The sequence below is a fragment of the Mandrillus leucophaeus genome, unplaced genomic scaffold (genome assembly GCF_000951045.1).
Source record: "Mandrillus leucophaeus isolate KB7577 unplaced genomic scaffold, Mleu.le_1.0 Scaffold30, whole genome shotgun sequence".
Taxonomy (NCBI): domain Eukaryota; kingdom Metazoa; phylum Chordata; class Mammalia; order Primates; family Cercopithecidae; genus Mandrillus; species Mandrillus leucophaeus.
The window spans coordinates 4,808,833-4,834,540 of NW_012103143.1; the positions used below are offsets into that span (position 1 = coordinate 4,808,833).

General features: G+C 52.2%; 1 protein-coding gene across 1 annotated transcript in view; it reads right to left on the reverse strand.

Annotated features, from left to right (window-relative positions):
• Positions 1 to 25,708, reverse strand: part of SHANK2 (SH3 and multiple ankyrin repeat domains 2) — a 669,522-nt gene that overhangs the window by 232,501 nt on the left and 411,313 nt on the right. Inside the window, exon 15 of the mRNA XM_011987076.1 lies at positions 7,836 to 7,911. Within this exon, the coding sequence (XP_011842466.1) occupies positions 7,836 to 7,911 (76 nt within the window). The remainder of the gene's footprint in view (positions 1 to 7,835; positions 7,912 to 25,708) is intronic.

Here is a 25,708-nt window from a genome sequence, read left to right on the forward strand (position 1 = left end):
TGAGGGTCAAACTATGAAAGCCTCATCTTTCCCAGCAATGTGTCAAGGATGTTTCACATTTTAAAATCAAGAAACATGGGAGTAATCATCACGTTGGGAAGGTACTCACCAGAAGAATGAAGCAGACCTAATTTAAAAACTGTTTTTTGTCTGCCAAGTGGGGCTGTGTGGATGAAGCTGGGTCAGAGTGGGCAGACAATAATTTAGTTCTACTCTTAGCCCTATCTCTGTAGTTTAATTAGTTGCTTTCATTACATGCATGCAGCACTTGGGTGAAAATTTATGGAAGAAGGAAAAATGTGAAACTGAGAGTTCACTGAGAATGGATGAGGGGAGGAGTCCCTGGGGCAGCCAGACTGTGGGATGCTATAAGGAACAGAGAACACCGACAAGAGCCAAGGAGCCGGCCCAGTGAAACAGCAGGAGGACAAGGAGAAGGTAGGACTCCTTGACCCTTGTGATGGACTAAAGGAGGGGGCGAGGGAGGAAAGCAAGGGAGAATGAGGAGGGGGACACTCAGGTCCCCCGTTTAGGCACTGGGAGGGCTGTCCATCACAATAGAGACCACAGAGAAGAGCAGCATTCCCTGGAGAAATGACTCACCCAGATGGAGACCTGGCCCCGGCCACCATCTTTACCATGCTGGGAGGGCATGAAGGAAGAGATGGGTCATCTGTGGTTGTGATGCCTTCCCTTGCCCGTACCCAGAGAAATACCTCTCTGTTTCAAAAAACTACAAAAGCACTATATACTTGCAAAAATAAAAATAAGGTGCAGTGGCTCATGACTGTAATCCCAACACTCTGGGAGGCTGAGGCTGGTGGATCACCTGAGGTCAGGAGTTCGAGGCCAGCCAGGCCAACATGGTGAAACCTCGTCTCTACTAAAAATACAAAATAATTAGCCAGGCGTGGTGGCACATGCCTGTAATTCCAGTTACTCAGGAGGTTGAGGCAGGAGAATCAATTGAACCTGGGAGGCAGAGGTCACAGTAAGCTGAGCTCACGCCATTGCACTCCAGCCTGGGCAACAGAGTGAGACTCTGTCTCAAAAATAAATAAATAAATAGTAAAAAAATAAAAATACATAAAATGCATGAAATAAACAGTGAAATAATCTCTTGCCCTGCCCCAAACTATGCCTCAAAGAAGCCGCTATGAGGGCTTCCATATTAACTGCGAGGCCTAGCCTTCAGTTGAGAGTAAGGAACAAATGGGGTGTGCTTCCTTCTGTGTCCAGACAGTAGACATACTCAGGAATAAAGCCTTCTTTTCAAGTCTAAGAAATAATAAAAATACATATAAAAACATAAAATAATGGCGGAGGAAGAATGGGGGAAATCAATGTTTCTTGCCATTCAGTTCTTACAACCTACACACTGAGGCAGTCTTCTAGAGCGCAGAGTTAGGGTTTCAAAGGAAAGCCAGCTACCCACACACGCTGCTCACAACTCAGCACCCCTCTGGATTTATATAGCACATGCCTCTTAGGAGCTGCAAGTACTAAACATATTTTCTCATTCATCCTTAACACGAACACAACTGGAGATATAGAATGAGTTGGAAGCAGCTCTACTTTGCAAACAACAGGAACTGAAGACTCAGGGAGGGGAGGTGAGCTGCCCAAGGTTGCATAGTTACTTAGCTGGAAAGCCAGAGAGAAAACTTAGGACCAGTGATTTCTCAGGGTCTTTAGAATGCTTCAGATAATATGCATATATGCTTCTAGCTGCAGGGTCCTTCTCTAGAAAGATCCTCACGAACCCAGCAACAGAGATTCTCTGTAAGGAGAAGAACTTGGGGACTAGAAGGCAAAGATGGAAGACCTACCCTTCACACTCTATCAATTTCCTGTATATCTTGAATTTTTAAACCAGGTATGTGTATTTCTTATTACTGATTTAGAAAAGATAAAAATCGGGCTGTGAGGCTCAAAAGCCATGAAAATGGGGAGCTGTGGACAGTGGATATTCAATGGTGAACAGGCATACTTTGTCATCCTTCTAATTCACTCTCTAAGATAAAACTGGTTTTCTCTAAGGGAGAACAAAAAACAGATGCTCAGCACCTTCTTAAACCCTTTCCTTGAGTAGCATTAATGGACATGTTCCTTGCTGCCAATAAGGATGTGCCTCCGGGAGCTCCTCCCTGCGAAAACCAAGAGAAGGTGAGAGCTAAGTCCTCCATGCTCTTCCTCACCCCCATGTCCATGCCCCTTTCCAATCTAACTTCATCCTACACCTCAGTTCCATCCACCTCTCTACCCCACCTCCTCCACCAGCACCAACTACCGTTATTGCTTGGCCTGGATAATTGCAATTGGGCTCCTCACTGGACTCCATCCATCCTGCCATCTGCTTTCCTCCAGAAAAGTGATTCAGATGATGTCACTTCTGCCTAACGCCCTCCAATGCCTCCACTGCAAGTGCGAGAAGACCCAACTCCTTTCATGAAGCACGAGGTCTTTCTCTGACATTACTGCTTCTACTTTTTCCTAGGCCGTGGCTATTCCTGCAGCGTCGAATCCTCTCATCACCCCAGTGCTTCTGTGCTTGCTGAACCTTCTCTTGAGGGCTGATTCCTCCTCAATCTTTGGGTTTCAACTCAAAAGTCACTTCTTCAGGGAGACGCTCGCTCCCTGGCATCCCTACATAAAGCTGGCATGACCCAACCTCCCAGGACTCTATGACAGTACTCGTCTGCTTCATAGCGTCAACTACAAAGGGAGATCCTCTGCTTCATTTGTTAACTTTATTGTGTACTTTTACTAATTAGACTGTAACCTACTTGAAGTCAAAGAATGTGCTTACCTTGTTTATCTCTATATCCTGAGCTCCCAGAATAGTCAGGTCTTGATAAATACTGGTTAAACAGATGGATAGATGAATGCAGTGGTTGGGTGGATGGATGGATTGATGTATGAGTAGATGGGTGGATGGATGGGTGGGTAAGTAGATGGGTGGACGGGGGAGGGAACAGATGAATGCATGGATGGATAAAGACATACATATGGATGGATGGATTCATAGATGGATGGATGGAGAGATGGATGTGTGGATAGATGGACAGGTGGACAGGTGACTGGGTGGATAGATGAATAGGTGGATGGATGAGTGATAGAAAGATAAATGGCTGAGTGAGTGGATGGTTGGAAGGATGGATGTATAAATGTATAAATGGAGTCTGTTCAGCCTAAAGCGAGACCCTGAGTTCTTCCCCATCCCACCCGGTAGACTTCTCCTGGGTATCCCATGATGAGGCTGGGTATTCAGTTAAAGAGGAGAGGGAACTTAAGATTCCCATTCCCTGAGTGGAGACATGTTTTTTAAAAATGACATTGAAATATCTGTAAAGTCCTGAGTAGAAATGGCCCTTAGAGCCTCTGTTGTTTGATCTTAATTAATGTGGCCATTTCTAGATCCTTCTCTCACTGTTTTCCGGGTGAGTGGAGGGGAATCCCAGGGAGGGAACTGGCTGGAACAGCTGAGTATGTTCCCTAATGAACTGGTGTGTTTTAACATTTGGCTCTCCAGCTCTGAGACTCTGAGCAGTTTTTGACATAAGAGGAGGTGGGAAGGGGAGAAACCTCCTGACTGATTCAGAAAATGTCTCCATTGAGTCTCACTTCCCATGGCATTTTCTCTCATTACACTTGCATCAGCAGTGGGGTGGCCTCAGCCCCGTGCCGTCTGCCTAGATTGCGACCCCACAGCCGACTCTGGATAATTGGCCCACGGGGCTGGCACCGCACCCAGATTTCTGTGCTCATTAGTCTAGTTGCAACATGAATGCCGACAAGTGTTTGCAAGCTACAGGCTGTTCTACACCCATGCCCTGGTGACCATGACCTCCAGATGCTCCTCCTGCTCCCCTGGAGAAGCTGGCAGTCAGCCTCTCACTCCACACCCACTCCAGGGCTAAGCCATTCCAGGGTCACAGGGGTGCACAAGGCCTACTCATCTCTGTCCACAAACTTCCATGCTGCTGGCCCTCCTTCCATGCCACCCGCTCTCCTTCCACACTGCCCGCTCTCTGCCTACACTGCCCACCCTCCATCCGTGCTACCCACCCTCTGTCAGCACTGCCTGTCCCCCATCCACCCTGCCATGCTCACAGGTTCACAGTCTGGTCGAGGCCAGTTCTGCTGGTCCTGAGCAGGGTGGGCTCCCTCAGGCTAACCCTGCACCTGTTATGAACCAGCTCAGACAGTCAGGGATGAACAAAGGTAATACCATCATCCTGAATACATCAGGATTCCACTCATCTGAAGTTCCTAGAGTCATCAAATTCATAGAGACAGAAAGTAGACAGGTGGGGGCCAGAGTCTGAGGGAGGTGGGGCGGGGAGTTTGCGTTAATGCAGACAGAGTTCCAACTTTGCCAGATGAAAGAGCTCTGGAGCTGGATGGTGGTGTTGCTTGCACAACACAGTGAATGTCTTCATACCACGAAACTAGTGATTCACGTAAAAACGGTCAGAATAGGAAAGTTTATATCATGTGTATTTTACCACAATAAGAAAAAATTGGGGGGCGGGGAAGGAATGAAGTACTGGTGTGTGTCATTGTGCGGATGCACTTTGAAAACATGATGCAGAGTGGAAGACGCCAGATACAAAAGACCACGTAGTGTGATTCCATCTATGCGCATCTCTCCCAATAATGCTTCAGGAGGTGCTGACTCCGTCACCACAAAAAACACTGGCCCTCCTCCTTGTCAGTTTCCCTCAACCCAGGCTGGCTTTCGGCAGTACCATCCTCACCACAGGAAGGCAAGACCCAAGTGCCAGGGCTCTACTGCTCACAGATCAGGCCTCATATTCAGGCTCAGATGCTCATTGACTTGGCCTTCCTTTCCCTCCATCAGTGTCCCTCTAGCAGGTGGAATGTAACACTTGCGTTACCAGCTCGCTGGGAGGCTCAGCTATGAACAGGGCTATGCTCCATGCAGGGTGGGTGGCACATGGGAGTGGTGGATAAGCAGTGCTGTTATGACTCTTGTTTCTTCCAGTGAAACACAGGGTCACATGAGACCCACAGCTTGTCTGATCCCTCACCATGGGAGTGCAGGAGCTGACTCCTAACTCTGGTCAAGGCTGAAGCTTTTCACCATTTGCTTAAGCTACCAGTTGACCCCAGTGTGGTCTGCATGTTCCTCCTCTCTGTGGTGAGGTCCCAGGACCTGGCAGAGCAGATGTTCAGTACACATGTAAAACAAAAGTCCTTGTCTGGACACCAAAACAGGGATGCAGAGTTGGTGGGGATCTTGGAAGTCATCCAGTCCAATCTTCTGTGACATTCTGGCAAGAGAATCCCCAGCACTGCTTGGCTCCTTCCAGTATGGGGTGCTCACTACCACCTAAGACAGACTGAACAGCCACAATAGTTCTGCAAGTCTTCTCTTGGCTGAACTCCAGCCCATGTCCCTGGTGCTTTCTGGCCCTGCTGTTAACCATGTGTCACACCTTTGCTACGTGACCCCAGGCAGCTTGGCCCACAGATGTCTCTCTTCCCAGGCAGGTCCTTCCTCTGCTCCTCTGTGGGGAGCCTCAGGCACTAGGGATCATAGTGCAGACTCTGCTTGCTATCACAGATCCTATCACAGTGTGATAGGCCCACTGACTATGACCACCTGCCCACAGTCCACTTCCACAGGCAGCCTTCTGCTACTGCTGCAGAAACGATTCATCTGTCCCAAATAAAGGCTCATCAGGAGAAACTGGGGTCAGCCCCTGAGCTGCCTTTTGTAGCTGTGTTTGTGACCAGGCCATGGATCACACCTAGGCTTCAACGTAAAAAAGCGGGCAAGTGTAGCAAGACCTGGAAAGTCTGTGACATTCCCTGGAGGGGTACCGGCTCTTCTCCTGGCTGTAGCATTCCTTTTATAGCACACCTCATTTACGAGAGAAGCGGCTGGGACAGGTCAGCATTATAACTGAGTCCAATGAGCAATTCCGCTCCTAAGTACATGCACATACTTGCATGCAAATATCAACAGCAATCAATACCATTCACGACAGCCAAAAGGTGAAAACAACCTGTGCTCATTGACAGATGAAGGGATGAGCAAAATGTGGTCCGTCCATACAATGAAACATTATTCAACCCTAAAAAAGGGAAGAAAATCCAGACATGCTACAAGAAGAACGAACCTTGAAGACATTATGCTCAGTGAAAGAAGCCAGTCACAGAAAGATGAATACGTCAGGATTCCACTCATCTGAGGTTCCTAGAGTCATCAAATTCATAGAGACAGAAAACAAACAGGTGGGGGGCTGGAGTCTGAGGGAGGTGGAGTGGGGAGTTTGCATTAATGCAGACAGAGTTTCAACTTTGCAAGACAAAAGAGCTCTGGAGCTGGATGGGGGTGTCGGCTACACAAAGCCGTGAATGTTCTTAATACCACCAAACTAGTGATTCCCTAACAAATGGTCGGAATAGGAAACTTTATATTACATGTATTTTACCACAATAAGAAAAAATTGGGGGCGGGGAAGGAATGAAGTACTGATGCATGCCACCATGTGGATGGACTTTGAAAACATGATGCAGCGTGGAAGAGGCCAGACATGAAAGATCATGTAGCAGCTGATTCCATCTACGCACAGCACCGAGGCAGGCAGAGCCCAGAGACAGAAGCAGGTGGGTGGGTGCCAGGGGCTGGGGAGGGGCAATGGGAGTGAGAGTGACTGCTAATGGGTGACAAAATGTTTTGGAAGCAGATAGTGGTAATGGTTGCGTAATACTGTAAACGTACTAACTGCTACCTTATTGTACACTTTAAATTGTAAGTTTTACGTTACATACATTTTACCTCAATCAAAACAGACAAACAAAAACAAACCAATCAGCCAACCCAGCTGGATCCCTCCACAGGCAGGTAAGAGTCGAGGGCAGGGGTCTGGGCTGCTCATCACAGATGTCCTTGAGGTTGGGGAAGAACTCAGTGTAGGACCCTCCCACCTCTGGAGGAGACGGGTGTGGTCAGCTTCTGAGAAGAGGCTCCTCAGCCAGCAGGGCTGGGCGCAGGACCCTCACGTCCCCGGGGCCTGCATCTGCACCTCCTTCTCTTTTCTACCTCACACGCTGGCACCTGTTGAGCTTCAACATCCAGTAAGCACCCTCTATCTGGAGCTTCCCACATGGAGGGGTCTTTTCCCACACTCGGGGCCAGCAGGACACCCCCCAGCCTCAGCCTCCCCTGCAGGCAGAGGGGCACAGAGACCCAAGGACATCCCCACAGCTGGTGCCACACAGGTGTGGTTTCTGCAGAAAAATCCAACCATGTGTCTGTGCCAGTCGCATTGTCAAAGAGGCAGGGCTCTTTCCACACATCAGACGGACCCAAACCTGCTGTGCTTAGAAGATCTGGCTGACTGGCGGCATGCCTGCCTCCTTCCCTCACAGCCATTCCACCTAAGCAGAAGCGGCAGGAATGGATAAGAACCTGAGGACCGCAGAGGAGGCACAAACCCAGACCTGAGGCATCCGAAATACTCCCCTGGGGGATGCCACTACCCCGGTACTGCCTTGAGGCTCCTGTGGCCCACGGCCTTCATCCTTGACATTTGCGTGCTTTCATGAAAACAATGCCAGCCTCTCCCTGGGGCCACCACACAGGTGTGCTCTGGCTGGACACAAACCGAAGGTGGCACCAAGTACACCTCTCAGGCAGGGGCTCCGGGAGACGGTGGCTTCCACAGTCCTAGCCTGGTAACATACAGCAGGAGGCAGACACGAGGGGCCTGAAAGTTGCATGTAAGGTGGTCCAGCGTGTTTGCAGCACAGACGAACAGCTTTGACCAGAGGGTCCTGGAAGAGAAAGTAGCGCGTCTTACCTGGAAGTGTCGAAGCTGTCATAGGAGCCCACGGTGTAGTGCCTGAAAAGCTTCTTGCTGCGGTCAGCACGGGTTTCTGTACAGAGAGGGAAGAGAAACACTATTCAGAAAAGTCATGGTCCCCAAACTCTGAACCCACAGCACACAAGGCTGGTGGGCCCTCTCACCAACTCCCCAAAATGTGAGATGCCCTGTCCTGGGGAAGAGTCTGGAGGAAAATGAGGCCTGGGTCCGGGGCCCGACTTTAAGAAACTTGGGGAATGCATGTGCACCCCAGTGCTGACCACTGAAGAGTCAGGAGCACCACTCCCTAAGGGAGGCAGAGTCCCACAGGCCTCCTCTCCCAGAGGAGGCAGGAGGAAGCAGCCTGTGAAGACGAGAGGGCCAGGCCAGCTCAGGCCATGACAGGGCAGCCCACTCAGCTCATGGAATCCACTAGAACAGCATTCTGCCGTGGTGAGCCTTCCAGCAAAACTGAAAACCTGCAGACAACTGCCTTTCAGGAAAGAAAGAACATTTATTGTCATTTTCCTGATTATAGTTCCTCTCTCCTGAAAAAAAAAAAAAAAGCACCAAACCCACATGATTAACGTTTCTAATTAAGTCCTCTGCTTGTTCCCCTTACTCAGCAGATTGAGACATAAATTTCATGGGAAATGATATGAGCGGTGTAATTAGATTTAATGGATAGTTCAGCGTCAGAGGGAGAAAAAAAAAAAAAACAAACCCACAACAGAAAGACATAAAACACAGCAGCTCACGAGTTCCTGTTTACTTTCCTCCCAAACAGGATTTCCTGCACGATCTCCTACCTAAACCCTGCAAAACATCCAAAGAAATTATGCAACTGACTTCAGGAAAATGGCCCAAAGTTTCATTTAAACTCTGTAAACAACCTTCCCTGTTGTTAGCTTCCTCCATCCCAAATTCTGAGGCGAAAGCATTTTTTTTTCTGCTCAAACTCCAAAATGCACATTTGCAGTTCAAAAGTAAAGTGAGGGAATTGAGAAAGGTCTCCACACCTTTCATGTGCCCAGAGGCAGCCAGCTGTTCACCAAAAGCACACGTTCCAAGAACCCCTTCCCTTTTCCAGTGATGTGGTGTTGCCCTTGGGGGCAGGAAAGGAGGCAGGTGTTGAGCCCAGGACTCCATTTCCCAGCCTCCCTTGCACCCAGATGTGGCCACGTGACTAGTCCTCACCACTGAGATGCGAGCACAAGCAGGGTGGGAAGGGTCCCTTCCAAGCTTAGGCTTTTTAGAAGCCAGTGTTCTCTCCCGACTCTCTCTTCCTGCTTCTGCCGGCTCAATGCTCAGGCCTCTGAGACCCTGGGGTCAACAGCTGGGTCTCTGTGCCCTGGACCCTTACGTAAGCAAGTGTTGCATTTCTACCACATTAGGCTGCAACCTTGGATTAATTTGATGCAGCGGCTAACACTGCCTTAGCAGTGCCCTGCCTGTGCAGGACAGACGGGTCCTCCACCTGGAAGCTCCCAGCTGTCTCCACCCCTTCCACACTGCTCCCCACAAACACCTGAGGCTCCTACAAAACACAACAGGATTCCTCCAACAGCCACATCATCACCATCTCCATCATCATCACTGACATTTATTGAGCACTGACTGTGTACCAGGCCCTGCTATAAAGTGTCGCTTGAGTATTCAACAGTTTAACTACCATGACCACCCAGGGAGTGGGGCACACTCCACTCTGCAGCACCTCCAGTGCAGCCAGGGACACCCTCTGCCCTCACTCCGTTGAATGCCACTCCTCAAAGCCTTGCTCAGGGCGGTGGGAGCCCTGCTAGTACTACCAAAAAGACGCATTGCACAATTACCAGATAAAAACACAGTATACACCATCAGATTGGTCGGAGTGCACAGGGCCCTCACCACGCCCGCACCGGTCCAGCCAAGCTGCACACACCTCCCCAGTGCTTGGCATCTGCAACAAATATGCCCAGGTGCAGGAGGACACCTGTGTCCTCCTCTTCCCTGGCATCCAGCATCTTGCACAGGTCCAACTCCAATCATCATTTATGAAGTCTGCCTGGCAGCCAGGCCCATGCCCTGTGTGCAGGGATTGGAAGACTTCAGCAGGGCAGAGCCTCAGGCTCTGCTTTTTGTGCTCAGGATCCCAGGGATGGGGTGAAGGAGGAGTCCCAGGGTGCTGAGGCTCCACAGGCTGGATGAGGGGCCCAGCATGTGGGTAACTGTGAGGTAGGAGCACACGGTCAGGCAATTCCTGTGACATTTATGTTGGGCCATGCACGTGCAGGGACAAGTGAGACTTGAACCTTTCCATGGGTTTAAGCAGAGTAGCTCACAATGCCAATGAAGGGCCACAGGGACTGGCTGCTAATTGTTATTATTACTGCTAATTGCCTCTGCTCCTTATACCCCCACGTGGCAGCTCCCCGCTGGTTGTCTAGGGAACTGCTGGGCACTACCAGCTGATTGGTGCAGGATCCTGGCTGAGATCTGAGGCCAGGGGCCAGAAGCAGAGAGGACAGTGTGTAGTGGAATGTGTGCGTGTGTGTGTACACGTCTGTGTGCATGCATGCGTGTGTGTGTACGTGTGTGTGTGTGTTTACCAGGAGAAAAGACTATTTCAGTAAAGGAACCATTTCTAAGCTAGGTAAGGTAGCCAGTGTGTCCCAGACTGGAGTTTCATGGACCAACAAAACTTGAAACCAAGAGAAGAAGGGTGTAGACTAACAAAACATTCACCAAGTTTTACATTTGGCTCAGTAAGGAAATCAAGAACAGTAAATTCCCTTCTGTTATCAAAATTGTAAGAAAAAGGAACTGTTCTTTTTTTTTTTTTGAGATGGAGTCTCACTCTGTCGCCCAGGCTGGAATGCAGTGGCGCAATCTTGGCTCACTGCAAGCTCTGCCTCCCAGGTTCACGCTATTCTCCTGCCTCAGCCTCCCGAGTAGCTGGGACTACAGGCTCCCACCACCATGCCCGGATAATTTTTTTGTATTTTTAGTAGAGATGGGGTTTCACCGTGTTAGCCAGGATGGTCTTGATCTCCTGACCTCGTGATCTGCCTGCCTTGGCCTCCCAAAATGTTAGGATTACAGGCGTGAGCCACCGCACCCGGCCAGAAAAAGGAGCCCTTAAAAGGACATTACCGCTGACTGTTTCATACAAGAATCCCACCACACAGGCCTTCCTTGTCTCCTGGTTCCCAGAGACAGTTATACCTGGGCTCTGGGATATGGCCCTAAGGGACAGGAAAGGGGCCCTAAGGGACAGGAAAGGGATCCTAAGAGACAAGATTATTATCACTGTCACCACTATCACTACTCCCATCATCATCATCACCGCCATCCATCATCACTACCATTACCCCCATCCATCATCACCACCATCATCACCAGCATCACCACCATCACAATCTCCACCATCATCACCAACATCATCACCCCATCATCATCATCACCATTACCACCACCACCGTCTTCTTCACCATCATCACCAACATTATCACCACCATTTTCTTCACCATCATCACCAACATCATCACCAACATCTTCTTCACCATCATCACCAACACCATCACCACCACCATCATATCATCACCACTAATCATCATCACGACCCCCATCACCATCATCAGCACCATCATCTTCTTCACCACCATCATCATCACTACTGTCATCACCACCATCATCAACCACAATGACCACCACAATCATCCTCTTCACCATCATCATCATCGTCATTATCACTGTAGTCATTATCATCATCACTGCAGCAGAAGACACATTTATGTACTGTCAAGTGTGGAATGCTCTGCTAAATTATCTCATTTCATTAAAAGTAAGTCTTTACCCTTACTTGGTCCTCACACAATATCCCAAAGTAAGCAGATTTCCTGTCCCTGGTTTACAGAAGTAGCAGAGTGCAATGATGAGGGATGTGGGCTCCGAGGCCAGGCTGGCTCGATTCAGAGCCCAGCTCTGCCACTTACTGGCTGCAAGTCCTCATCATGTCATCTTTAAAAGGATGATGCTAGTAACAGCCCCTCCTCAAAGGGGAAGGATTGAGGAGTCAATACGTGTAAGGCACTAGAACGGCCTGTGGCATGTTGAAAGTGCTATGTTATGTTAACTAATGCTGTCATGGTCATACATTAGTTTAGAAACTTCTGCCTCCCACGGTGACCTCTCAAGGTCGCGGAGTCCGTGAGCAGCAGTGTGGGTCTCTGACCCCAGATTTGTGTCTCCACAACCAGTGCTGACAGCAACCAACGGCCACAGCTGGTGATCCACTCACCAGGGCCCACATGTATTCTAGGTGTCTGTGCTTCACCTGTCTGATGTTGCTGTGTCTGGTTTGCGGGTGAGGAGGGGGAGGCTCAGAGAGTTTGAGTGAGTTGCCTCAGGTCTCCCAGCCAGGAAGTGGCAGAGCCCACTGTAGTGCAGCCTCCAGGGGTAGTGCCCATATGGGGTTCCTGGGAGGCAGCATCTAATGAGCGATCCACGTAAATCCAGGTGGCCTTCTTGACTCTGCCACGTCCTGTGGACGTGCTCTCAGCAGCCTCGGTTTCTGACCTGGAAAGAGCGGGGTGGGCTAGACGGCCCTTGGGACCCTGTCCCCAGTGTTACAGTTGCACACCTCATGGCTTGTCCAGGTTTGGCCCCCTGGGACTTGCTGTGCGCTGCACTGAGAGGCAGGGGCTGCTGGGCTGCCCCTTCCCAAGGCTCCCTGGATCTCACTGGTGAAAACCTGGGTCACAAATAAAACACCCTGAGACAGATGACAGGAGGAGCAGGAGGTCACGGGCCACACCAGCCTCCCTGTGCGCCAATGACAACAAAGGATGCTGGCTGTTCCCCGCTGCTGAGAGGCCAGCTTCCCAGGTGCCGGGGCCTGCGGTCAATGCTGCCTCAGAGCTGACCATACCTTCAGCTGCACGTGCACCTGCTCACCCTGCTGGCCACATCCTCCCTATCTTCTGTGGGACCCGTCCTTTCTCAGTTCCAGCCATGTGGTCAGGTGAGGGCACCCTGCCCCTCGCCACCCAACCGCCCAGCCCTGGACTCCTGCAGTTGCCATGGGAGCCCGGCCAGAATGTCCCTTTGATCCCAGTGAGTGACGGGATCAGGGTAGGGGCCCGGGACCCCAGCGGGGACAATGCCATCCTACTCCTGCTGCTGGGGTTCCCACGTCTCAGGACACAGAGGGAGGCCAGCCGCCTGAGGGGGACGCCCACGTGCAGGATGACACAGGGCTGGGGGAGGAGGGAGGGCAGGAACAGAGACAGAGAGACCCAGAGAGATGGGCGACTGTCCTAGAGACACAGGTGGAAACCCTGGACACAGCCATGCCTGGCTTCTCACTTGTACAAACCAAATGCATATCCTTGGTGGTATTAAAAAACTTGGCTTTCTGTTGTTTACAATGTTAAGAGCTAGGAACGATGCAGTAATGCATTTAATAGTTGCGTTGCTGTACCACGTGGCTAAGAAACTGCCACAGCCGCATAGCTTCCCTGGGGACACAGCCGCTTCCCTTCATCATGGGAAGGTCCTGGTGAGGCTGCCCCTCAGGAGGCCAACAAGTCCACCCGGCACACAGGAGTGTACATGTGGGTGTGGTCTAGGGATCCTGCTGGACTCTCCTAGGCTCTGTCATTAGCAGTAAGTGACCCATGGCCCACGCAAGGCCAGGTGGCCTTTTTCTGAGATGTTCTGTAGTCTGACTGCTGAGGAAGGTGATCTTGGCTTCCTTTTAGAGATGCGATGGAAGGACACGGGCTATGGCCACCATTCAAAGCACAGGGAGGGAGGGAGTCCAGCGATGAAGCCAGCTCACAGCGGAAGGCAGAACCAAGTTCAAGGTCTGGGGCAGGGAGAGATGGGCCTAAAAGACCTTGATGCCAGGAGTCCCTGGATTGTGGCTTGTGGTGGTCACTGAGGCTACTAATCAAATACTTCCGGCTTTCCACCAGGGTGTATGTGGTCAGACACTATCTTCTTGGCTCTCCTGTGGTTGAGTAAGCCCTTGAAATTAATTTCGGCCAGTGAATTTTGAGAGGAAGTGACTTATGTTATTTCCTGGCTGGAGACTTTAATTCCAAATGCAAGACCCCCACCCACCAGCATTGTCTTTTTGCCCTTGGGCATGACGACCAAAATATTTGAGAAGCTGGTGGTTCTATCGGTCTGGGTCCCCAAGTCACCACCTGTTGATGTATGATGGGCACAAGGCATGAAAGAGAAAGAAATCTTTGTTGTTCCAAACCACAGAGATTGGGGGATTTTTTACTTTTTATTTTTGAAGGCTAGTCAGGTGAAGCACTGAGAATGGAGAAGGAACAAAAAAAATCTGTAACTGGTTGTGATCAATGAGCTGTCAACACTGCTGCACTCAGACCAGCCAAGGGGAATGCTTGTTACTGCAGCTTCATGTAGGCCAAGCTGACTGAAACACACCTCCATGGCTCTCTCAGTCCTGTGGGCCAGTTCATCCTAGGCAGTGATGGGTTTCTGTCACCAGCAACCAAAATCGTCCTAGCAAGTACAGGAGGGAAGATCAGACAAAATCAAGGCAAAGGCTGAGTTTAGCCTCCTCGGAGAGAATAGCTGTACTTCCTAGGAGAAAAGGAGAAAACAACCTACTAGACAACGGAAATGGATCCCATTAAGCATGGCCAGAATATGGCATCGCAGCATGCACTTTATGTGTCTCAGAGGAGATCCCTCTGCCTATGATAAAGGAGGTAGAGAAGCCAACCATCCAAGAGGGAAGTATTGATTTGTCCGCTTCCTTAACCGTGGAGAAACTTCTTGACGTCAAAACCAAGTTTCCAACCAGGATTTCCTCCTGGTCAGCACTGGGATCAGTGCATCATATAACAGGGGCTCAGCGATGTTTGTAGTGCTCCACACACATGGAGGCCAGCAGTTACTACCACTCTAGTCTGAACCACCATGATCTTGCACCCGGACTGTTGCAGTAGCCTCCCATCTCCCTGCTTCCACGCTTGCCCCTCCCCTTCACTGATTCACACACTACAGAGCCAACAGAATGAGCTTTTGAAAAACGTAAATCAGGTGATTTTCACCTCTGCCGCTTAACATTTTCCAACAGCTTCCCAACGCAACCAGAGTCATGTTCAAGCTGCCTTCTATGGCACAAGCCGGACGCCACATGGCCCTGCCTGCTCCCTGGCTCATCTCCCACCGCTCTTCCCCTCCCCGGTCCCCTCAGCCAAGTTGGCCTCCTCTTTGTCTCTTGAATAGGTCGAGCTCATTCACGCCTCAGGGCCTTTGTGCATGCTTAACTCTGCCTGGAACTTTCCTTCCCCGGCTCACATTTCACCACAATGCTAGCTCTCCGGATCCTACAACACAGCCTGGTGCATAGCGGGCACTCAGTAACTCTGGAGAAAGTGAGCCAATGGGTAAAAGTCACACACCCTTGGACCCTTTGCTCCCATTCCACGTTGGCCACGCCATCTCCTTGGGCCTGAGCGTGGCAAGTTGGAGATAGAGCCCAGGACGTTGGATGATCACAGCTCCTGTTGGGGACTGCCGAGGCAGGGGACACAGCCCTGGCTGGGGTGGTGGCTGGCTGTGAACTCCTCACTTTGTGCCTCTGGGCCTTCTGCTTCTCAGCTGTGAAGTGGGTCGGTGGGGACTAAACATTCCTTAGGCTCTTGAACTTGTCAACCTGACACACCCCTCTGGGTGTAAGGCGACTCACCCCATGTCCCAGGAGAGGGCCATCGGTCCAGGCATCTCACACACGCAGCATTTGAGCATGCAGGGCCTGAAAGCTGTTTTCTGAGTATGGCCTAGAAAAATCTACACTGAAAGGAAAAAAAAAAAAGGCCAAACCTAGAAATCCCATTTCATATACCTTTTGGGACTCACGAGAGGCAGTGACAGATTGCATGACAAGCTTCAGACTGTCAGCATTTAAAATAGTCCTTTAAGCAGAGCCGCTGGAAAGAGGATGCTGTACAGCTTGGCAAGGAAGCCAAGACAGGGCATCCGGGGAGATTCCAATGGCCTCTGATCCTCGGCTCTGACTGTTTCTGGAAAACGAAGTAAGAGGAATTTTCTCAAAGAAATTTACTAAGACACTGAAAGGCCAAAAGCTAATCTTTTGGATGGGTTGGAAGGAGGTGGGTTATGGAACTAAGAGATAGAAGGTGGGGCAGGTGTGGTGGCTCATGCCTATAATCCTAGCACTTTGGGAGGCCGAGATGGGTGGATCACCTGAGGTCAGGAGTTCAAGACCAGCCTGGCCAACATGGCAAAAACCCATCTCTACTAAAAATACAAAATTTAGCTGGGTGTGGTGGTGGGCACCTGTAATCTCAGCTACTTGGGAGGCTGAGGCAGGAGAATTGCCTGAACCCGGGAGACGGAGGTTGCAGTGAGCCAAGATCGTGCCACTGCACTTCAGCCTGGGCGACAAAGTGAAACTCAATCTCAAAAAAAAAAGAGAGATGGAAGGTGAGAGGTGAGGACAGGGTCCTGTGAACACGCTGACCTCTTTACACTCCAGCCACATTCCATGGGCAATGGTCCCCTCTGCTCGTGAGACATACGTGGACAGACAGAGAGAGGAAGGATACACAACAGTCCATCTTTAGACGAGACAAGCTCGAGCTTAAATCTCTTGCTAGCTACACAACCCCAGGCAGCAAACAACCTCCCTCCAAGCCTCAGTTTTCTCAACTGTGCCCTGGGCCAAGAGCAGAGTTTACAGGGCTGCGGTGAGGACAAGATGAATGAACACTTCTAAATAAATCCTTTCCCCAGCATCCGGCCTAGGGAAGCCGTCGAGTCATGTTGGCTACTGTTGTCTGTCCAGGAACCCAGCTTGGGTGTTCTGGTCTACAAACTTCTCTGAAAACATCCCCCTGCCCTCTGCAGAGAGGAAGCCCTGCTCCCTGACCACCTCTGTACCACCTCACCCCACGCCCTGGTTACAGAGGGCTGGGCCATGAGATGGCACCTGTGCCAGGCCAGGCCAATCATCAGAACCTCCCCTGGGAATCTGGAGTAGACATGGACAGTTTGCTCCCGGTATGCACTGAGGACATCATAGCTGGGCCGATGAGGCTGTCACCACACAGCACCAGTGGAGGGACCCATGTGCTTCCAGGGCCTCAGGAGGCAGGGCTGTGCCTTCTGCCCTTGATGACCAGGAAAAGCCCTGGCGCCCTTAGACCAAGGTCCATTTCTTCATGCAACCCAGCTCAGGTAAGCATTGTATTTCTTGCAACCGGAAGAGTGCCATCTTCCAGTCTGTCTGTCATGCTGGGTGGAACCTGTTGTCACCCAAGACGTCATCTCAGGTCCTGGCTTGGTGGCCCATTTCTCCCAATGGACGGCCCTGGACACTGCAAGGCTTTGGGTATCCTTGTTCCAATCTCTAAACATTGGTATTCACTATGACAACCAAGTAACATCCCCTCCACATTTCCAATCATTCCCCTCACTCCCCCACCACGAGAGCCACACACCGCAGACATTTCTGGGTTACTTTTTGTCAAAGGGCAGTGACAATGACCAGACAGAGGGCACTGAACACGCAGGGGTCAGATGTCTCCTGTGTCCACGACAAAGACAGTGAGGCCCCGAGATTTGGCCAAGGACCTTAAGGTTGACTTCAAATGACCACAGAGCACTTCCAGGTCAGGCGGCCTTGGATCGTCTGCCTTTGGTGGGAGCCGCTCCTCCAAGCCCTCTGAAGTGTCCCAGATGATAATACACTGAGCTTTTTCATGCTTTTCCCCCAGTACTACGTCCCAAATTTACTTTTGTAAATTGACGATAAGCACAGATGCCACGGGAGAGTGGGAAGATGACGCCATGTGTTCTGAAGAGGGGACTGAAAGGCTTTCTGATGCGTAGACCCCTTGCTGACCTCCAGGGCAGGTTTTAAAATACACAAGAAGGGCGGGGCATGGTGGTTCATGCCTATAATCCCAGCAATTTGGGAGGCCAAGGTGGGCAGATGGCTTGAGGCTAGGAGTTCAAGACCAGCTTGACCAACATGGCAAAACCCCATCTCTACAAAAAATACACAAATTAGCTCGGCATAGTGGCATGTGCCTATAAATCCAGTTACTTGGGAAGCTGAGGTGGGAGGATCGCTTGAGCTTGGGAGTTTGAGGCTACAGTGAGCTGAGATCACATCACTGCACCACAGCCTGGCTAGCAGAGTGAGAACCTGTCTCAAAACAAAACAAAACAAAACAAAACAAAACAAAACACATGTGAAGAATTCTGATGCAGGCGAATTCTGAACAGGACAGTTCAGAAGGTGACTGCAGAGAGCTGAGTCACATCAGCTAAAGCCCTGAACACACATGAACATGGACCCAGGAGCCTGGGCAGGTTATTTTACTGTGTTCTCTGCCACATGGCAGGACCTTAGCTAACGGTGGCTATTGCCAAGGCTCCTGCTGGGAATAGGGAGCCCCCGAAGGCTGAGGTCAGGTCTGACCTGGCTGAGGGAGGGGGAGGAAGTCCCAGCAGAGATGGGGAAATGTCGTATGTTAGCTACAGATTGACAGAGCCCACTCGGTGACCACAGCCATCCTGACATCCCATGGGAAAATGCTCAGGACAAGCCACAGAAAAATTCTGTAGGACGCCCATTTCACAAACGCAGACACTGAGGCAGAGCGTAGTTAAGGGAAGGCTTAGCGCACGCACTCCGTGTTGGGCTGCTGGAGCGTGTGGCCGTGGCAGAGACAGCGGGCAAAGGCACGCAAGTATCATGAGATTTGGGGTTGGGGGAGAGACTTGGGGGAGCCCTGGCGAGCGAGTCCACGTGACGGCTGAGGGCAGAGGCTGGGGAGAGACGAGAGAAGAGCCAGCCGCAGGCCTCAGGTTGCCAGTGGGGCGGGCCAGAGGGAAGCCCTCGGAGCTGAGTCTACACTTTCAGGGACGGAGGGGGACAGGCGGTAAGAACGGTTCCCGCAGAGAAGTACAGGAGGAAGGATACTGAGAGTCCCTGGCTGCTGGACTTGAAATTCAGAGGCCAGGAAAGGGTGGGGCAGCTGAAGAGGTTTTCTAGGCGCTCTTCCAGATCAAAAACCACCACCGCCTTTGCACTGAAAACCCCTGCTCTGAGATGAACGCGATTCTAGGGCTGCCGTCCGCCTCCTCGACGGCCGTGGGAAGGCAGGACCTTGACCCCTACTGGCTGTCCCCACACCTGGGGGCGGTGCCGTCCCCCCAGGCGGGCCTGGCTCCCTCTTCACAATGCCTTAAGAGCTGCCGCATGACAAGTGACCAGGCTCTGAAGTCAAGGGCAAGCAACCACTGCACACGACCTCTGGCCTGTGGAGAGGATTGTAGGAGACTGTCCCACCACCCCCTCTCGGCCATGGAATGGGGCAGGAGGGAATCTTCAAACCCAAGGAGGGCTGTAGACACCTGGCTGAATGCAGACTGTGCTGGAGCACATGAGGCCGGCGAGGGAGGCAGAACTGACTATGCCCGCCTCGACCTTTGCCCCCTGGCATCACCCCCACAGTAATGTCAGGGTTGATGGCAAAAGGGGGATTATCAGGTAGGACCGAACTAATCTCATCTCATGAGTCCTTTGAAAGCAAGTACTTGTCTCTGGTGGGTGGCAGAAGAGGAAGTCGGAGAGACCAGAAGAGCTGGCAAGGCCAGTCCCACAGACTCAGGGAGCGAAATCCTGCCCACAACCTGAATGTGCCCAGAGGCAGACTCCTCCCCCAGCCTGCGGCCAAGAGCACAGGCCTCAGATCCCTCCACGGGAGCCCTGTGATAGCCTGGACAGAGAACCCAGACCAGCTGCCTGACTCTGGACTCACAGAGCCTCGGGGTGGGGGGGCGTGAGTGGACACCCCTGTGGTCACGGGTTCCGCAGCACAGAAAACGGAGGGTACTGGGGCTGCAGGTTCCTTCACGTTTTTGTTTGTTTGTTTGTTTGTTTTTTTCCTTTTTCGGAAGATTTGTCTGCAGTCTCACCCAAGACAGAGATTGAAAAAGAGAAAGAGAGAGGGAGGGAGAGAGAGGTATGTGGGTGAAGGGAAGTCCCTAAGAATCTTCCCTTCTTCCCTCCCTTGAAATCCATCATCCTCTCTGAACTCTCATTCTTGACTCTTTACCCCAAAGAGGCAAAAATCACAGCAGTGGGCTCTGGGGCGGGGTGGGGGTCCCCAGGACGTCCGTGTCATCCTGGTTGTGATTGCTGAGCTCCCGCAACATGCAGCCTCAAGTCCGCTCTGGCCACACCGGCCCTGCGCGGCGGCATCCTTCCCACTGTTCAGAGGGCTCAGAGTCACCCGGGTGGCAACGTGGCCGGGCTGTCCAGCTCCGAATCCCCCCAGCGCTGCACCCAAACGCTTCCCTCCCACGCGGCCTCCTGCCGTCTCCGCGGGTTTTAAATCAGACGCCGCTCAGGCTGTGCCCAGGCTGCTGAGCCAAATGCGGGATCAGAACCACAAGGAGGGAAGAAATTACTGATGGGGATGAAAGACAGAAATAACTTTTCTTTTTTAAAACCAAAGATGCTGATGGGCTCCTTGCAAGGCAGAGAAACACACAGGCAGGAGTGCCGCAGGCAGGAATGCTGGGAGTGCGTGGAGCTTAGAGCCAGCGCGCCCGCCAGCCTCCAGGCCCAGGACTCCACTCCCGGGGGCAGTCTCTGCTCTGGCCAGCTGTCGGGCACGAGACCACCACGAGGGGGACAGAAGGGCGGGGACCCCGGCTCCGAGAGTTACTCAACCGAGGGGCACAGAGCTTTCATTTGAAAAGCAACACGTATCACACTAATGCCGCCAGCTGACGTGGCTCACTCGTTTCTTCGCTCAATCAGCTGCAGATCACTCATCAAGCACCTTCTGGGCTCCCGGGACTGACCTTGCAGGGGAGGTGAAGAGAAAATAAGGACCCTGTGCAGAATGCCCAGGCAGACGTCACAGCACACGGACCTCGTGGGGGCGGTGGCCTGGGCTCCTGCGGCTGCCGGCACAGACGACCAGGCTCGGTGGCCTCGAACAACACAAATGTCTCCCCTTACAGAGCTGCAGGCCAGAAGTCTGACCAGGTCTGCTGGGCTGAAGTTAGGGTGTCCGCGGGGCTTCCTTCCTGCTGGAGGCTTGTGGGGGATCCACTTGCTTTCCCGACCCGGCTTCCAGAGGCCGTGGTGCTTCTTGGATCCTGGCCACTGCCTCAACCTTCAAAGCCAGCAAAAGTGGCGCGAGTCCTTCCCCCCATTGCATTGCATCCCTCTGACGCTCAGCTCTATGCCTCCTTTCCCACGTTTAAGGACCCTTGGGGTCACACTGAGCCCACCCAGATAACCCTCAGCTGACAGCAACCCGAGTTCCCTCTCAGACCTCCACTCCACGTGACCACGAGGCTGATGTATTCAGAGCTTCCGGACATCAGGATGTGAACATCTCTGGGGGTCACTATTGTGCCACCATAACCACAAAGAGACCACCCCTGTCAGACAGCACAGCTGGGCAGGCTGTGCTCAGAAAACTGTTTACCTCCCCATCAGCAACAGAGCTCAGAACTTTCAACAGGACAGAAATTATGAGGGTGACAGAGAAGCGGCTTCCAGGAAATGCATTTAACTGTTCCCAGATACAGACAACACTCAGTTCCAATTCGGATTCTGCCACTTACGGTGAGCCCTAGGGTGGGGCTCAGTTCCTGGAGACTCCTCCTGTGATGGGTGGGTGTGGCCCTTACTCAGGCTGAGCCACCAGCACGATGGTTCCTTGCTGGGCTAAAAGCACCCAGCTCCGCACCAACAGCCCTTTTCCTGGTCTGCACCATAAGCTCGGGGGGCCAGGCTCCCCTTCTTGGAATCACAGTGGTTTCCAGTAGTGGAAGCTGCACCCGAGTCCATGGTTCCACTTGTTCCCAGCTCCCTGGAGGATCGTGGTTCCTCCTGCACGCACATGTGCGTGGCGTGTGTCGTCCGCCCTGCTCCTCCTCTTTGCCCGATGCTGGGAAGAACAACTTTGTGTTACACGCCTGGGTAAGACCCCAGCAGCGAGGTGCAGGGGGACGTTTGCCAAAAGAACCACGTGCATTGAATTCCCTTAACACGGGCATGGGTGTGTGCATGGTGAGGGGAGGCACCAGTCCTATCGGGCGTATGCCAGTGGGTCCCCAACACTCCGACACCACACAAGGGCCAGATCTATGGACTCCAAATCCAGGGGCCAAGGAAGTGGGTGCTGGCATGCTGGGCTGTGTTTCCATCCTCTGATAAACAGAAATCACTTCGGAGAGCCGGCTGCTTCTGCCACGGTTGGTCTTTTTTTAGTCATCTCAGGAAATTGTTGGTTGTACTGCAAGATGACTGAAGCACCTTAAGAACACGGGTTGCGGTATTGACTTGCCACTTTACGAAGCAGCCTTTTTGCCAAGTGTAGCTGTGTCTCCTTTCACAGAACCCCTGTAGCAGCGGGGCTTGGGCGTGGAGCAGACAAGGCCCACATAGCAGCAGCTTCATGTACGGAGCCGAGGGGGAGACGGGCAGGCTCACAAGGTGGCCGAGGGCGCCCAGCAACGCCGGGGCTCAGCTGCATGTTCCACTGATGGTCGGAAGGCCAGGGTGAGATGTCAGCCTCCAAGAGTCTGAGGAAGAGAATGGGAGGGAGATGCCTCCAGGCGGCAGAGCTGTCACAGGGCTGGGTGTCCGTCACACGACGGGTGTCCATCACAGTGTAGGGTGTCCATGACAGCGCCGGGTGTCCGTCACAGTGCTGGGTGTCCATTGCTGCCACCATGTGATCTTGATCTGTCTTCTTCCACCATCCGTCATGCCTCACTGTGTGCCACACACACCTTTTAAGTGTAAAACACGCTCTCTTCTGAATGATCCCAGCAACCCTACAAGACAAGTGCTAGCAGCATTGGCCTCCAATGTGCAGGTGAAGAAGCTCAGGTGCACACCAATGATCTGTGCCAGTGTCCAAGCTCTGGGCATTGCCTTGTGGCCCTGCTAAGCACCTTCTTCCTTCCAACAAACTGCTTTGGCTCACTCAACAGCTATTTGCAAGCAGCAGCTCCTCCCTCTACCCCAGGGCCCAGGAAGCTCAGCGCTTCTCCCAGCCTCCCTCCAGGAATGCCTAGGTCCTGGCCAATGAGACAGGAGCAGGCGCCTGCCAGGAGGGGCTTCCTTTCCCCAAACCAAACCTCCCCAGAGCCTGCAGCTTTTCAGCCCTTCCCTCTTCCCTGACTGGAATGTGGAAGAGGCTCTACAGCCATGCTGCCTCCAGAGCATGCTGAGGACGTGGAGGAGAAGGAGAGAAAGAGTCACAGGCCCAGATCACTGTGGCGCAGCTATGCCCACCTGGCCCCTGTGGCCTGGCCCCTGACTTCTGTTGGGTGAGATGAGTAAAGCCCTGCGAGTTTAGGCAATGGTTTCTGTTTCTCCCAGCCAGGCAGGGTCCTAACTGCAAGGCCATGCCTTATCTTCTTTAACCACAAACAGCCCTATGAGACAGGTACCGTCATTATAATAATCACTTATCAGATGGGGAAACTGAGGCACAGGACGGTTAAACAGTGTCCCCTATAACACAATCAGCAAGTGACGGAGCTGGTGATTAGATTCATATCTTAACACTTCTGCAGTAATAAACACAGAGACTCCATGAGAGGACTCAACCTGGAAGAAAATCAGGTGTGATCTGATCATTTCCAAGGTCACCTGGTTGCTGAACATCAGAGCTGGGATCCAAACCCAGGTCCTCCAGGCTCTGTGAGTCAAGGTCAACCCACGGCATCTGGCTGCACCCTCCCTATGGCATTTTTCTTTCCTTTTTTTTTTTTCTTTTGCAAAAGATTGGTTTTACCGGTAGCATTTCTGTTTCATAAGAGACAGAGTCTTGCTCTATTGCCCAGGCTGGAGTACAGCAGTACAATCATAGCTCACTGCAGCCTTGAACTTCTGGGCTCAAGCAATCCTCCTGCCTCAGCCTCCCGAGTAGCTGAGACTATAGGTGTGCACCACCATACTTCACTTTTTTTGTTTGTTTGTTTTAACTTTCTGTAGAAATGAGGTCTCACTATGTTGCCCAGGCTGGTCTTGAACTCCTGGCCTCAAGCAATCCTCCCACCTCAGCCTCCCAAAGCACTGAGATTACAGGCATGAGGCACCACACCCAGCTCCACCTATAACATTTTTGAAACGATACATCTTAGAGGTGAGTGGTGCCCTGTAGATAATAGTGTTTACAATGCTACACTTGAGAATTATCCGGGAATGTGCGAAAAACCTGGAATCCTAGGTTCTTGGAGGAAGGATCCTCACTGGAGAATGGGACGGGCTCTGCCCAGGGTCACCCAGCCCGGAAGGGAGGATGCCCAACTCTGCCCTGCTGCCCTCCCGCCACTGCGCTCCTTCACCTGCTTTGCAAGCTTGATGGATGCCTCCTGCCCTGGGCACCCGGTGCCCATGGGGAGGGCAGTGTGGACTTCTCTTTTGCCCACACTAGCACTTCTTGCAGCTCTCGGGCCAAGCCAGGCTGGGGACACCATTGGAGGGGAGGCTACATACAGTCTCTGGTGATGCTTCCCAATTACCACCCTCCCAAATTGGCTGGACAAATGAATAAAGCTGTTGGCTGTCACTGAGTTGGTTTCTACTCTATAGTAATTAGAATGTTTAAAAAAAATCAGCCCAGGAGCTCAGTAGAAGCATGTATACCAATACATCGAGCCAAACTCACAGTTTAAATGGAAATTAGAGTAAATGGATGAATCTGTGCCTGATTTGCATTTGCTGATGAGCTCGGCTGGGAGTGTCCATGCTGAAGCAGGCTCTGTTTCCAGAATGGCTCTCTCTCCTCTATCTGTCCAGGACGCCTGGCGAACGTGACCCACATACCCCTGGCCCTGGCAGCCCAGGGCTGGAGTCACCAGTGGGGAGGAGAGGTGGGGTATTGTGGCCAGACTCCAAAAGACTTGTCCATGGCTGAGCCAATCCGGCCTGAGCCAAGAGGGGAGCAGAGCTTGCCTCTGGCTGTGGACAGGGCATCTGGAAGGGCCTCACTCTGTGTACCCCTGCCCCCCATTCCTACCCCTCTAACACCCACTGCCTAACCCCACGGAACACCCTGTCTTAGGGTCCTGGCCCCCATGCCTGCCCCTCCCAACACCCACTGTCTAACCCCACGGAACACCCTGTCTTAGGGCTCTCTTTGTGGTCAGCCTCTTTCCCCGGCCAATCAGAGCACCTCAGAGAAGGCCGATGATAATCAGAGCCACCACTCTCGGAGCAAACACCCCGAGCATCTCCTGGCAGAAGGTGTTCAACGCTGCTCCCAGCCAGGCCTCGTTACCCCCAAGAGAGGGCCCAGGAGGGGGCCATGTCCAAGGGCACGCAGCGGAGCCTGGATTTAAATCTAGGAATGGGTGGGGGCGGGAGGATTCTTTTTAGCTTTATAATCTTTTTTAAGGATGCCAGCAGCTGAGGCTTTGGAAATAGGACATCTAGAAAAAAGACCTGTTGAGCTCAAGGAAACCGCCCTGATCGTGTGGGAAGACAGCTGCTTCTTTATTGCTCGGGTTTCGGCGCTAGGACCTTGGCCAACTGGAGTTTGTGGTCAAGGGGACCCATCTCCATCAGGGTGCCTTCTTGGGGAGGATGAGGTGGACCCCACTGGTGCTAACAGAGGACAAAGACTACCCGTCCTCTGCCCCCGGCCATGATCTTAACAAGCCAGGGCCAGATGCTCAGGGCTCGTTCCCCGCCATTCACCAACACGGGGTACCCCCAAAAGATTCTACACATCACTGACAAAACCCAGAGTTGCCAGGCGGGTGAAGACCAGCGGGGAGACTGGGCGGGGGTCACTATAGTCTCAGCAGCTCATGGCTCACATGGATCTCTT